The 15,954-nt window shown below is 36.3% G+C and overlaps 1 protein-coding gene across 2 annotated transcripts in view; it reads left to right on the forward strand.

The window, feature by feature from the left end:
- Nucleotides 1-15,954, forward strand: part of DNAH8 (dynein axonemal heavy chain 8) — a 272,139-nt gene that overhangs the window by 48,699 nt on the left and 207,486 nt on the right. For both annotated transcript variants that reach the window (XM_063096081.1, XM_063096082.1), the window contains exons 14-19: nt 1,235-1,422; nt 5,317-5,397; nt 5,816-5,932; nt 6,641-6,760; nt 12,396-12,531; nt 14,637-14,755. In XM_063096081.1, coding sequence (XP_062952151.1) covers nt 1,235-1,422; nt 5,317-5,397; nt 5,816-5,932; nt 6,641-6,760; nt 12,396-12,531; nt 14,637-14,755 — 761 coding nt within the window. The remainder of the gene's footprint in view (nt 1-1,234; nt 1,423-5,316; nt 5,398-5,815; nt 5,933-6,640; nt 6,761-12,395; nt 12,532-14,636; nt 14,756-15,954) is intronic.

Consider the following 15,954-nt stretch of genomic DNA (forward strand, 5'->3'; position numbering starts at 1 on the left):
GTTTCTCCACCCTCCTTTGGAGTTTCATAATGGGTATTTATGTACCTTCCTCCCTTTGCCCCCCCCACAATGTCCCAGTTCAGCAGGAAGTAGCTCGATGACTTCAACGTCCCCTTTCCTAAAACAGGAAAAAGGGAGGAATGTAAGAACCCAAATGCCCCAAGGGATCACACCCTGATCACATAAGCCTTTCTCGGCCGCACCCCATAATGGCGCTGGTTGCCCTTCTCTTCCGCACCCCATCATGGTGCTGGTTGCCCTTCTCTTCCGCATTCTCCTTCCTGCCGGCGCGAATCGCACGCCAATCAGCTCCCCCCCAAGCCCCATGCGGTATGCTAAGTAAGGATTGTATTTTAAACCAATCAGCTTTCCCTTAAAGCCCTATATATATGTGTGTGTGTGCTGCCTAATAAACGAGCTCTCTCTGGTGGATCGTCAACTGGTGTCGACTCATCCTTTTCAATTCTCATATTAATAGTGTTTGTTCATAATTCAAGCTAGCACATACTAGTCTATAAGTGTTTTATTATTATACCTCTCGAAGTAATTCATGTTAGGATAACAAATTAGGTAAGGCTACCCAGCAGAACCTTTTGGGATTATGCATTTTTAATTCACAATAGAAAGCATATCTGAAAATGCCTTTTTATGTGAATGACGTTTATGAGTTGTAGTGTAAAAAAACTTCTGCATTCTAGAAATTTACAACTCAATGGTGTTTAATAAATATTTCTTACTGGTGATACCAGAAATTAACCTAGTTATCAGGAATTCAGAATGGTGATTTAGTTGAGATAAACCTCCTTAAAGAAGCCAGTTTGGGGTCAGGCATAGAAAAGTCTTTGAAATCTAGGAGGTGTGTCATCGTTTGTAATTCTGCCCATCTTCTGGTTCTTTCCCAGGGGTTTAGTCATGATTGATAAAAACTAACATTGTCTTATGGATCTCTTCGACCCACTCAGAAATGTATTGCAGTTCATACCACAAAGGTTATCAGTTCTTGGTCAGTTCTCATCTCTCTGATTTTATGGCAGTGAAGACACTCTGCATTCATTTATCTAAGTTTTGAGTACCAGCTATGTGCTAGATACTGTGCCTTAACACCTGGGACATCCAGAACTATTGTTCTGCCTTTAAGAATTTAGTAGTCCAGTGGGGAAGACAGACATGTAAACAGAGCTGGAATCAGAAAGGAAATCCAGAATAAGTAATGTCAGCTGTCATTTATTTGTAGCTTTACAAGCCACACTTTTTGTGCGACATCCAGAAACAGGGAAGTTGCTGGTTAATTTTGATCCCAAAATTTTGGAAGTTGTTCGGGAAACTAAGTGCATGATAAAAATGAAGTTGGATGTACCAGAACAGGCAAAGAGATTGCTAAAATTGGAAAATAAATTGAAAGCAGACAAACTGTATTTGCAGGTAAGATAGATTATGTTTTCTAATTATTTTTGAGGATGATTTTTGATAAAAGAAAAGTATATCCCTGCGGTTGTGCTGATATGACATTGAGGGAAAATTTGTTACTATGTTGATTCTTGATAAAATTAAAATACTAACTCGCAAACAAAAGGAAAGATTGGAGATAGAAAGCAGAAAGTGAGCAGATTATTAGAAATCAGAATAACAACTGATTAAATAGCAAGTTTAAAAAATATTCTTAATATAAGTTTATAGATTAAGTGCTTTAAATTTTACAATATATTTAATCCTAGAGTACTAATAAAATATAAATTCATAAAGTGGGATGACTATAAAATGACACAAATAGAAATGATTCTTCAATATTGTGGGGTAAAATGGAATATTATTTCCATTCAAGTTCTACTAAAATTTTAAAAAATGGTGGACAAAAACTGACATCAAAAAATGGCATGAAAGAGGTTAAGTCAAAATATATTCAAATCCTAATGCATAGATTCTGAAATGTGAAACCAAAGTAAGTGAGACCAGAATTTCTTTAGAAAGCCAGCTAAAATAGCAAGCTATATTAACCCCAGTCTTTGCTTTCTCTAGGAAGGCTGTGGACATATATTTTGGGAATACAGAGAGTTAGATAAGTGAAATTCTTTTCAACACTATTAGTAATAGCAAAAGACTGAAATCTAAGTCCAGCAATAGAGGACTAATGAAATAGGGATTATAAGATAAATACATGTAAATTAATGTATATAAATATAAGATAAATACATGTAATTAATAGCAAATCATTCAGTGAGGAGAAAAAATGTCTATTTGCTGTGGTGCAAAATTTATTAACTACTTTTATAATCAATAATATAATAAGTAAATACAGACATTTCCTGCTGCTGGGAATAGTAGTGTCTATCTACTATTTAAAATATATTATTATATTTAAATCTCTTGGTTTAATTAAAGCTCCTGAGTAGGCATATGAACAACTGAAGTTCTTTTGGAAACTAATCTAACAAGAATATCAAAGAATATTTCAAAAATTTACTCCATTAGAAATTATAATAAATTTAAAATGACAATTATATTAATATGTGACATTAAGAGCAACAGCAAAAAAGATGTTTTTGTTACACTCTGTCACCTGTCTCCCCCTGGGTGACGGAGACTCAAAGGATTACTCAAAGCCCATTTCTTCTGAGCAGTGAGAAGTCCCGAAGGGGTTAATTTTCCAGGAACCCTCAAGGGAGAGGCATTCCTCCTAGGAAGAATAACCCTGAACTGTGGTTCTGTCTCAGTATTTGTTCTCCAGGCCAGAAAGTTACAGAAAAGGAACATAGGTGAAGTTATGGCTAAGTATAGTTTAATAATAGAGGCTGGTAACATCAGTGAAATAACAAAGTGACATTCCGTAATGCAATTTGCAAAAAGTTAAGTCCATCCACCAACAAAAACTTGTTCTTAGAAAATGCTGTCTTTTCCTACAGCAGTTTCCTCAGTATGTTTACATAACAATCAAGTAAACTTTAGGTTAACCTGCTCCAAGGGCATCTGTCCTTGAGCCAGCAATTTTGCTGTGTTACGATTCTTTATCTACAACAGAGACTTTAGCCTGGGGAAAGTTTCCTGTCTTTTGCAAGCTTAACATTTCTATATGTAATTTTAAAAAGTTAGGTTATACCTGAAACTACAGGGCTTTGGAGGCTAGGCCCTGTGAAATACATTTGCTTTATAAATGTTAGTATACTCCACATGTTTTAGAGTAGAGATTCCCAAAACAATTTTTTAAAGTAATAGCTTTATTGAAATATAATTCACATACCATACAATTCACCCACCTATTTAAGGTATACAATTCAGTGGTCTTAGTATATTCACAAAGTTGCACAACCATCACCACAATCAATTTTAGAACAATTTTATCACCCCATCAAGAAACATATACCCATTAGCATTCACTCCCATTTTCCCTCAACTTTCCCCACACCCAACCCCTGGCAACCATTAATCTTTTTGTCTCTATGGCTTTACCTATTCTGGACATTTCATATAAATGGAATCATACGGTATGTGGTCTTTTGTGACTGACTTTTTTCACTTAGGCAATGTTTTTAAAGTTCATTCATATTGTTTCATGTATCAGTACTTTATTCCTTTTTACGGCCAAATAATATTCTGTTGCATGGTTATACCACATTTTTGTTATCTGTTCATCAGTTGATAGTCATTTGGGTTGTTTCCACTTTTTAGCTATTGTGAGTAATGCTGCTGTGATCATTTATATACAAGTTTTTGTGTGGACATATGTTTTCAGTCTTTTGGGTCTATACCTAGGAGTGAAATTGCTGGGTTTCAGTAACTTGGTAACTTTATGTTTAACCTTTTAAAGAACTGCCAGACTGTTTTCAAAGAGACTGCATCATTTTACATTCCCATCAGCAGAGTATGAAGGTTCCAGTTTCTCTCCATCCTTGTTGGTACTGGTTATTATCTGTCTTTTTTATTTGAGCCATCCTAGTGGATATGAAGTGGTATTTCAGTGTTATTTTTATTTGCATTTCCCTGATGACTAATGATTTTGAGCATCTTTTCATGTGCTTATCAGCCATTTGTAGATCTTTGTATGTCTATTCAGATCCTTTGCTCATTTTAACATTGGATTGTCTTTTTCTTTTTTAGTTGTAATACTTTATATGTTCTAAATACTAGTCTCTTATCAGATATATGATTTGTAAAATTCTTCTCCCATTCTGTGGGTTATCTTTCCACTTTCTTGATGGTGTCCTTTGGAGCACAATCGTTTCAATTTTGATTAAATCCAATTTATCTACTTTTTCTTTTGTCTGTTTTTGATGTCATATCTAAAAATGTTTGCTTAATTCAAGGTCACGAAGATTTATACCTGTGTTTTCTTTTAAGAATTTTATAGTTTTAGCTCTTACCAAAATAGTATTTAATTGTTAAATAAAAAAACTCAGAGGAGTGTTGGCATTCTGGAAACTGTGGATTTGACATCAAAAACTCTAGATTTTTGCACTGGCTAATTGTGACTTTGGAGAATTGAGTGTCAAAGTACTGTTATTTATTTATTTATTTATTTATTTAAATTTTATTTTGTCGATATACAATGTGGTTGATTATTGTGGCCCATTACCGAAACCCCCCTCTCTCCGCCCTCTTCCCTCAAAGTACTGTTATTAATTGAGGCTAATATCATTTGCATTGCATCTTACAGGATTTTTGTTAGCATTAAGTGGTATTATGAAAGTCAAGTCCTTTGCCAGATGCCAAGTATAATAAAACCTCTACTATAAGTAACAGACAAAGAGGAAAGGAATCAAGAACTTCAAAACTATTAAGTAAAAATTGAAACAGTTTAATATTATTAATTTGGGGAAGAAGTAACTTGAATCCACATCTCCCATCACATGGTGTAGTAAATCACAAAATGATCAAAAGCTGATCATCATGGTTCATGTCTAAAAAATATCTAAAAGAAATCATGAAAGCTAATTAATTCTGATTGTGTGGAGAAGCAAAATTTATTTTCATTCAAGAAAGCAAGTGATGAGTATATTTTAATGTGTCAGAAGATAAAGAACAGAAAGAAGGAAATGTATATGATACATGTCACAAAAAGATAATTATCCAACTATTTAAAAAAACATAAATCTAGAAAGACAAATAATAAATATTAAAAATGTAAATCTACAAAGCTCCAGTGACTCATAGCTTAAAGGGGATGCTCAGGTAATTCACAGGTGAGGAAAATTACAGTAAATTAATATAAATTTAAATAAGTAGCCCCTGATGGCAGGACTATCAGGAAACAGGTATAATGAAATCTTCCTGGTATGAATCAAATGAATTAAAGTAAAATATGCCATTTTGATATTTTTACAGGGTCTTCTGCAGTATTATGATGAGTTATGTCAGGAAGTGCCATCTGTGTTTGTTAATCTGATGACCCCTAAAATGAAAAAGGTTGGTATTCCTGAAGGTTTGTATTGACTTCTGTGTTATTTAAAATTATATTCCAGTTCTAAAGATTATGGATTTTAGAACATTTATTCTTGCCTAGTTCTTCTATCTTTCTAGTTCATCTTTATCGCTCTGTTTTTTTCCTAAAGGGTGATTTCCAGTCTAAGTTTTGTTCTGTTTGAAAAACAATTAAACCTAAATCATAAGCACTTTCTCAAAATCCATGATTGCTTCTTGCATAGCCAAAGGTAATTAAAAACAAAAAGTCATCTTTCTTAAGTAGATAGAGGTATATACCTTTATTAGGTGTATATAGGGCAAATATAATTAAGGAAATATAAAGGTAATAAAAGAAAGTCTTTTCTATAAATGCAGATGCTCCTGTTAATAATGGAAACTGTTATGTTTTTGCTTTTCATAGGTGGAATCTGTGTTGAGGCAAGGGCTCACAATATTAACATGGTCATCTTTAACACTGGAAAGCTTTTTTCAGGAAGTTGAATCAGTTTTGAATATGTTCAATCAACTTTTAAAGAAGGTATGATTGATACATTTAAAAAGAAGGTATCCACATTAATACTCAGGATATAAGTAATAGTATGATTATGGAAGCTCTTTAAAGGGTGTGACTTTTAACTCAAAGTACATTTATTAAGTTAAAAAAAAGTGTTATGTTTCTTTTACTGCTTTGGGACCTTGTCCTTGTACCTGAATTACCTTGCCTTTAATATGTTAAAATGATGGTTCAACTACACACAGTTGTTTAGAAAGTGGGATAACTGTAGACTGTTGAAGATGGCAGAGTGCAGTGCTTAAATGTTAATATTAACACATCTAATATGAATTAGATGAAGTGGTCATCTAATTGGAGACTGTCTACTAGTTTTTGAAATGTTTGCTCCATAGGCCATGCATGTCTTTTTAGATGTGCTAGTCGTTGTTATGGCAGTGTTGTGTAATAGACGAACTCAGAGGCTTTATAAAAGCTGAGATATTAATGCATCATGTACTGTAATGAGGATTAAAGGAGATAACGCATATGAATTTATGGCACATGTTGTTGCTCAAGAAAACTTTAGCTCCATGTCAAGTTTTCTTTACAGCTTTACTCCTAAAATTTTCACCAAATTATGCTTGGCTCAGGATCCAAGTTTCCAGATGTAGCCCTCTACATTAATTTATGATTCAAGCGCATTTGGGATGAAAAGAGGTTTTTTATTCCACTTTTTTTTTTTCTGGTTGGTAGATCAGTGACTTGTGTGAAATGCATATTGATACAGTTCTAAAGGAGATAGCCAAAACTCTGTTAATTTCGCTGCCCGAAAGTGGTGCTACCAAAGTAGAAGATATGTTGACTCTCAATGAGGTAAGCATTTATTTATTATAATCAAAAAATAAATCACATAAACCTAAAATGTGAATTGGCCACCTTAAGGTAGAAATATGGATTAGTAGCAGTTAGAAATGTTAGCTTTCTTTGGACATCCTCAGTTCCAAAGACTCAGAAGACCTCAACAGCTTGCACCCATGGCCACACCCTAGACAATATCTTACTAATGTCCTTAATGTAATGCTGGAGTTCTCTGGTTCGTGGCTCTTCTTCTGTGCATGCTCCCAGGGCCACATCTTCTTTCTCATGGTTTTAAGTACAACATACTTTCCCTTAAATCACTCAGAAACCTGGACTCCTTACCTCACCTCTGTTTCCTAAATCCAGCCAGTCTTAAGGCGTAGCCAGGTTTTACCTCTTACTCAGATTTTGGTTGAATTGCCTCATCTTTTCCATACCTACTACCCCTTTCTTAGGTCAAATCCTTAATGCTCATTTTGAGTTTCACAATCGGTGTTTTGTATAATAATCAAATCAGGGTATTTAGCATATCCATCATCTTTTATAGACCAGTTTTCAGAATAACAAGTTGGTTTACTAGCAACTTCTAAAATAATCATTGAGTTTAAACTTTTAAAAATATCATTCTGAATTTATGGATTTTTATGTATTTGAGGGATTTCAGTTCATTGCAGTTGTTATTCTTTTTGATGTTGAAATTTTCCCATCTTTGTTTAGTAGAATCCTTCAGATTGGCTTCTGTGTTTTTGGTATGACTCCAGCAGTCTTTGAAAACTATCTTGCTTTCTGGAACTACTGGGTATCTCTGGCTCATCTTGTACATTTCCTGCCCTAGATCTGGGATCATCTGTTTCTCCAGTGAGCCCTCGTCCCTTTCAATGGTACTATTGAAAATGGTATTTGGAGATAACAATATGGTGCTAGGAAAGGCACCCATTTTTAACTTTTAGCTATTTCTTATAATATTACATCTCTAAGTAATATACTTGGGATATTATTTCTTGAGTTGGCAAATTTGAACATTATTTTCTTTCTACTTTAATAAATGAGCATTTAGCTCTTTGACCCTATCCTTTACCACTTTTCCCTTTTCTTCTGTATATTGTTACATTATTATTTTCAGTTAAACAGTAACTGTTAAATAGCAACACTTTATTATGGCTATGTAAATATTAGCCAACACAGTACTATGTATTGTACATGTACTATATCTTTTCTTATACAGCTTTTTATTTTTCCTGGTGTTTCTAATTGCCTCCCTTTTCACATTTTCTGTCAAGTACACTATTATGTCAGAGTTCCATTCTCTCCCTCTCCTCCCCCCACCCCATCAAAAGGACTTCCCTTTAGAGCCCTCTGAATCCCTGTTTCAACCTGGGTTGATTACTTTCTAGTTAGCTGCAAAACTGTTAACCAGGGACTCTCCCTGTCTGCTCTGTTCCCTGGATTCCATGTTATTCTGGAAGGGAGAGGCCTTCAACTGCTGTAGTGGTCTTTTCTCAGCAATTGAAATTTTCCAAAGAAGTCTCAAGTTTTCCTCACAGATAGTAATTTCCTGCCTGTCTTTTTCCTCTCGCTAATCCTAGAATTTGACTGTATGCACTTTATACCTGGTCTTACCTATATATGAACAGAATACAAAGGATTAGGAAATTTCTATATTGGTTTCCTTCCTTTTGTCTCATTTATAAAGAAAACCATCTTCTATCAGTATGTTTTTATAACTGTTTTGACACTACCATCTGCTCAGCAGGAGAAGCTCATGCTACCAGAGAGAATTTACTTTGACTATATGAAGAAAGAACTTTAATATGCATAGGAAGAGAAACAGATCACACAAAGGAGGGAAACTGGGATAAATTAAGTGTGATAGAATATTAATGTGGTGTTTATATTGATGGCACAACAGAAGCTGTTATTATTAGATAAGCAGTAAGTCTCAGTACCATAAGTCAAGATGCAGGAATTTTGAAGAGCATCTTTGCCAATCACTTCTGCCCCAGTCACTTACCCTGGAGTGGTCTAAGATCTAGTAACACTTGGACTGCCATCCCACAGATGTGCCATCAGGTGGGACATTATAGTGAAGACACAATAAGATTTGGAATGACAGGGCAAATCATATAACACTCTGGGAAGAAATCAGTTTTGGAAACCTGACACACAACACTAATTTTGGGGAATGAAAAGATTACCAGAGATTCAGCCTCCAAGCAAGGAGGGGGTGGGATAGAAATACCCCACCCTCTCTCTCCTCCAGCTCTCCTGTCTGCTGCTGGCGCTTCCAAATGGGGCAAACCCAATTGGAAGCCAGAGAATAAGGGAGTCTCACTACACAGAGCTGAGCAGAGAAGAGCAGAGAATGGGTGGGTGGGGCACGAATGGAGAATAACCAGCACCAGGAGTGTCTGGCCAGATGGCTTTGATTGTGTGGATTTATAGTTTTCTAATTTAAAGTCATGTAAATAATTTTCACAATCGGAGCTCTTGGTATATTGCTGACTGCTTCTGTGTCCATCTTTTTCCTCCTTCTGGCACCATGGGGGAAATTCCCATCTTTTCAAAATTAAGGTCCTTGAAATGGGCTCTACATCCTGTGCCTTCCTGCCTCCATGGTGACCTTGCTTCACTGGTCACCCTTTCTCTTCTATGTCTTCAACTTTGTCCTCTCTACTGGGTCCCTGCTACCAGCAGTCTAATACGCTCTAGTCTTCTTGCCAACAAAAACGAAAACCTTCTTACATCTTCCTTCACTTCTCATTCATGACCAAACTTCTCCCAGTCCTCTCAAATGCTGCCTTCACTTTCCTATTAATTTTTCTTAATCCAATTTCTGGCTCAAATTGTTTTCGGCACTAATTATTATTTTTTAACAGCTTTATTGAAATAAAATTCACATACCATGCAGTTCACCCATTTAAAGTGTACAACTCAATGATTTTTAGTATATTCACAGAGTTGTGTGACCATTACCACAGTCAGTCTTAGAACATTTTCATTACCCCAAAAGGAACCCCATACTCATTAGCAGTCATTCCCCATTTCCTCTGAACCCTCCCAACCCTAGGCAACTGCTGATCTACTTTCTGCCTCCATAGATTTGCCTATTCTGGACACTTCATACAAATGGAGTCATATAACATGTGGTCTTTTTTTTGGTGGCTGGCCGGTGGTTGGAACCTTTGACCGTGGCGTTACAACACTGCACTCTGACTGAGCTAACCAGCCAGTCCCTAACACGTGGTCATTTGAGACTGACTTCTTTCACTTACAACAGTGTTTTCAAGGTTCATTCATGGTGTCCTATGTATCAGAACTTTATTTTTTTCATTTCTGAATAATATTCCATTGTACGGTTATATCACATTTTTGTTATCCACTTATCAGTTGATGGACATTTGGGTTGTTTCAACTCTTCGGCTGTTATGAATAATGCTACTGTGAATATGGGAGTACAAGTTTTTGTGCAGACATATGTTTTCATTTCTCTTGGGTATATACCTAGGAGTGGAATTGCTGAATCATATGTTAACTCCATGTTTAACCTTTTGAAAAACTGCTCGACTTTTTTAAAGCGGCTGCATCGTTTTACATTCCCACCAGCAGTATATAGATTCTAATTTCTTTGCATCCTTGCCAACACCTGTTATTATTTTCTTTTTGATTATAGCCATCCTAGCAGATGTGAGTGGTCTCTCATTGCGGTTTTGATTTGCATTTCCCTGATAGCATCTTTTCATGAGCTTATTAACCTTTTGTATATTTTCCTTCAGAAGTATCTATTCAGATCCTTAGCTCATTCTTAAATTCAGTTGTCTTTCTATTTTGGTTTGTAATAGTTCTTTATAGATACTGTTTCCTTATCAGATATATGATTTTCAAAAATTTTCTCCCATTCTGTGGGTTATTTTTTCACTTTCTTGATGGTGTCCTTTGAAGCCCAAACATTTTAAATTTTGAGGATGTCCAGTTTATCTTTTTTTCTTTTCTTTTTTTTTTTTTTTTTTTTGTCTTATTCGTGACCCGCACTCAGCCAGTGAGTGCACCGGCCATTCCTATATAGGACCCGAACCCGCGGCAGGAGCGTCGCCGCACTCCCAGTGCCGCACTCTCCCGAGTGCTCCACGGGCTCGGCCCAAGTTTATCTTTTTTTCTTTTGTTGCTGTGCTTTTGGTGTCATATCTAAAAACTTTGCCTAATTCATGATCATGAAGATTTATGCTTATCTTTTCTTCTATGAGTTTTTTAGTTCTAGCTCTTAAATTTAGGTCTATGACCTATTTTGAGTTATCTTTTGTATGGTCTAAGGAAAGGGTCCGATTTCATTCTTTTGCAGGTAGATATTCAGTTGTCTTAGCACCAGTTGTTGAATCCCATCAACTTTATTATTATATACTATTGGAAATGTACAGAAGAATTTATGTGGCATTCTCTCATTTGTTTTTGTGGGGTTTCAAAGTGGGGGTGCCTATAAACACATGTGTCCAATCTGCCATGATCAGTTGGAAATGTCCCTGTTTAATACTTGTATTCCCTGCTAGACTGAAGTGGTTCCCAGCCACCATTGCCACTCCAATGTTTAACACTGTGTTGAATAAATTAGAAAGGATGAAATGAATGAATTATGGAGCAAGGTCAGAAGAGTTGTTGGGGATGGAGAGGGTCAGAGAATATCTTTGGGTAGGAGGAGGAACACCATTTGTCCTGAGACTGAGAAAAGATGAGAATGGGCTCAAGATATAGATGAAGTGGCCAAGAAAGGAACACAGAGGGGCAGAAAATGGGAAACATGAGACCTCCCAGGGCTTGTCTGGAGAGATGTTTATGTAGACAGGCTCGGGATCTTTGCAGGTGTGTTTTTGAAGGCCCAAATTAGCTATTCCCATTTTCTTTTTCATGAAATGCGTGGATATTGGGGCATGTCAAATGACTTATTCCATTTTATAAGCCAGTATTCTTTTCTGAATTGGCTAGTTCTCTTCTCAACTTCCTAAAGCCTTTGCTAATTGTTTGAAGAGTTCAGAAAGACAAAGCACAGGCTTTTAGAATCAGACAAAACTGATTTCACATTCTGATTCTTACCAACTGCTGGGTGACCTGGGCAAACTTCTTATCCTTTCTGAGCCTCAGTTTTCTCATCTGTGAAATAGAGACAATAATATTATCTATTCCAAGAGGTTTTTGTTTAATTAAATGAGTTAATACATGTAAAGCTCTTAAATGGATGCTTGGCATATAACATCATGCTCAATTAAAAACGTTATCTCATTTAAATCTCAAAGCAACACTTTGGATTTTCCTTTTTAAAAACAAAGTCTCATTTTCAACTTTTGATATCATCTTCTCTCTATTCTATCACCCTTCTTTCTTTTCACCCATATGAATGCAAAGGTAGATATCTATGTGTGATTGAGTCAGACAAAGCTCAAAGACTTTGGATTTTCCTTCTTTCTCCTCCTTTTTCTTGCTTGGGCTTTAGCAACTGTGTTTTTAGCCATTGACAATTTTGGATCTGAAACATGGCATTGGGAACTATTGCTAATTTTCTTTAAGTGAAGTTAATTATAGTTTTATAAATTAAAGTCATATCAATAATATTCACAGTGTTTTTAAGTATCTGGAACTTAATAGTCATTTTTTTATTTAATAGACATATACCAAAGAATGGGCTGAGGTTCTTAACCACAAAAGTAAGCATGTGGAAGAAGCTGTCAGAGAACTTATATCAATATTTGAGCAAATTTATGAAGTTAAGTACACTGGGAAAACAACAAAGCAGACTCCAGGTAATTTTGCTAGTTATGATGTTTGAATCGCAGGAGTCACAGAATATGTCCTTGTGTAGGCATCTTCTGCTTAGCAGGTACCAAATTCCAGACTCCCAGCAGGTGTTCAGAATAAATCCCATTGTAAAACAGGTTAAATTCAGAGAGCTCTTCTTTGTCAGGGAGTGGCGGGAACCCTTTTGAAATTCAAGTTCTCAAACAAGGGCCAACCTTGCAAATAGGCTTTTCTATGGATATTGGTTTCAGGCCTGATACATTAACCCCCCCCCCTTTTTCTTTTGTATAGCATTGTGAACTAGGTAATAATAAAATCTATAATTTTCTTGAGTCCTGAAAAACTATAATTTGGGTAATACCGTGCTTCAAGACAATTTTTTTTCCTAGACCCTTCTCTGTTTAAAATGAACTATGCATTCCTACTTAGATTGTTTCGTAGGCTCAAGATCCTGATGAATGATGCCTAGCTGAAGAGTGTACTCCCAAAGAAGCAAAGATCTTATCACATCATGTATTCCTACCTCCCCCTTGATTAAAGAATGGCCTAAAAAGCTTAGTGTCTTAACTCTTAGCTTTTGATTTTGCCTAAGCCTTCAGGATCCTCATTTAGTTTGCTTGACTGGGAATAAGAAAAACTTCCTCACTCTACCAGTCTGTTGAGGCAAATCTGTAGGACAAGTTGCTTGAATTATTTAAAGTTGTTGAAACAATTTTGACCCTATTGGATTTCATTTTCTCGTAATTTCAGAATCTCATTCCGCCTCCCACCACCCAGAATGTTCAAGGTTCTGATAATTTCAGTAAATAAAAGCCCAATAAATAAGCCGCTAAATTTTAATCCTCTTTATTGGGACAGAGAATTTTAAGAAAAGATTCCCTGATAGGGGAGTTTTTTCTTCTTTCTTCCTAGATTGTGGCTTAAGAACATGGGACTTTTAGTTTTGCTCTGATTGCCCTGTCTTAGATATTTAGAATTCTTTAATAAATTTGAAGAGAAAGAGTTTTTTTATTTTCAAGTTTTGTGTGCAAGCTCTAAATAAGAACTGATTAGACAGAACTGTTTTTACTTGTGGGTACTGTAAGGGAACGTATCTGTTGATCGTGATCCCTGTTTGCTCAAATACCTGCTCTTCCCACCACGCCTTGCTTGGGGAATCTGTGTGGGGATGTCTTTGTGTGAGGCAGGAGACTGACTGGACCAGGGGTGCACTTGCTAACAAGGTGAGTGTGCCATGCTGAGTTTCAAAGGGGACCCGAGAGATGGCTCTGCCTATGAGGGATGAGGTTAATTAGCTAATTATCAACATATTTGAACTAGGGAATCTGTGGGACGTTGGTGTTTTTGGAGTGAGAGAAGAACATTCCAGTCAAGTAGAGATCACAATAAAAGTGATATTGTATGGAAAGAGACAGACAGAGAGAGAGAGAGAAAGAGAGAGAGATGCCTAGAACAGTATTCTTGGTGGGGCTGGGGAACAGGTTTTGTCCTCACAGGAGACATATGGCAATGTCTGGAGACACTTTTGGTTGCCACACAGTGCATGTGTGCGTTGCTGCTGGCTTCTAGTGGATAGGGGCCAGGGATTCTGCTGAACATCCTACAGGACAGCCCCCAACAACAAGGAATTATCTGGCCTAAAATGTCAACAGTGCTGAGGATGAGAAATTCTGAGCCTAAAATGAGTATGCACATCACATTTTCTTTCTCCTTAGAGTTTTTCACTTAGTTTAATTAGTTTTCATCACAAGTGTCAAAAACACAAAAATATCAGGTCGTTAAGTTAGAAAACGCAAAAGGTAAATAGATAATTTAGAAAGATAATATGTAAAACTCACTTAATTTTTTTAAATTGTAGATATTAAGACAGAATATATTTCTTAATAGAACGATGATTCTGTTGAGATGAGTGATTTAAATTGATTTCAAGGATAATTCCTACAGGAACAAATGCAAAAAAAGAAAATAGTAAATATAAAAAATGTAAAAAAAAGTTTTTAAAAGTTTTAAAAGAGCTTTTAAAAAAGGAGTTTCCTTAGATTTCACATATAGAATAAATCTAATGCTAAAAAATCAAATGTTACATTTTTGTTTTGTCTTCTATTTATAGAACAGCGGAAACATGTTGTTTTTGGAAGTGAAACAGAAGAGGGTGAAAGTGCAGATTATGAGGCTAATAATGTGAATGAGGTTGTTGGTACTAATAATAAAGAGGATGAATTTAAAAAGGTATTTATTGTGGAATAATCTCATGCAGTTTCACTGAATTTTAACTCATAGCATTGTAGATCCCCCCCAATGGTGCATCTTCCAGGCAGTTCTGCAGCCATTCTGTGTCTAATTTATAACAAAATCCAGAGAATATAATTTTCAGGATCAGCCAAGTTATAGCAATCTACAATTTTCCTCAGTATCATCAACTTTTGATGCGATTCTGTCTATTATAGTTTATATAGTTGTCTCCCCCTATAGTGATTGACCATGTTTTCTTATATAGTAAATGTGACTTTTGGGATTGTAGCACCAATCCATTTGACTCAGAGTGGACAACTTTGTTCGCAGTTATCGTGTTTAATAGAGTTATCTATAGCACAAGTCCAGATTCTGATTTGCTTGAGGTGTGGGGAATCTGCATTTTTTAACTAGCACTACGGATGACCTGTGGACTCTTCCTCAGGAGAAACCCTGAATGGGCAGAAATGCATTGAGAATGAAGGTTGAGAAGGGGGCATGGAGTTTCTTTCTCCCTTTAGGCCTCACCTTCCTGGTCATGAGTCAACTCTCAACACCACTCCCACATTTGCACAAATTCCTGCTTTCTCCTCCTCCTGTCAGTTTTCTTTTAATTCCTCATAATCACCTTCTTTTCATTCTTTCTCTACTTTACTCACTTTTACATACCCTAATACAGTTTTGGAAACAAACAACACACATTTTTTCCATTTTCACCCTCTTGTTCAAGGATGATATCACCAGTTGATTGGGAAACACTAGGTTTTAGCCTTGGCAGGAGTCAGCTGGAGAGAGGAAGTATGCTCCCATCTCAGCAATCCTTCTCTTCCAATTGCATTCCCTTTTGATGCTAGCTGGGGTCCTAAGAGCAAGACTGAGTGCCATGAGATCCTCTCCAATTGGGGGGTCACTTGGAGCTGCATTAGTGCAGTCATCTCCTAAATAGCTTCTGCCTCTCAACTCCATCTTCCACGTTGCTGCCAGAATGGTCTGTCTAACATAAAAGTCTCATTCTCACACTGGTGCTTTAGCTTGACTACTCACCAGCCTTGACCATATATCCCCTCATTACACTGAAAATCTTGATAGTCCTCTTTGCTTATGCCTGATTTCTCTCTCTTCTGACCCAACTCAACCTGACTGGCCCACACAGTCTCAGAGGGGCAGGGTTCTAGAGCAGTGAGGAGTAGTGTGTG

This window comes from Cynocephalus volans, chromosome 5 (assembly GCF_027409185.1).
Source record: "Cynocephalus volans isolate mCynVol1 chromosome 5, mCynVol1.pri, whole genome shotgun sequence".
NCBI lineage: Eukaryota > Metazoa > Chordata > Mammalia > Dermoptera > Cynocephalidae > Cynocephalus > Cynocephalus volans.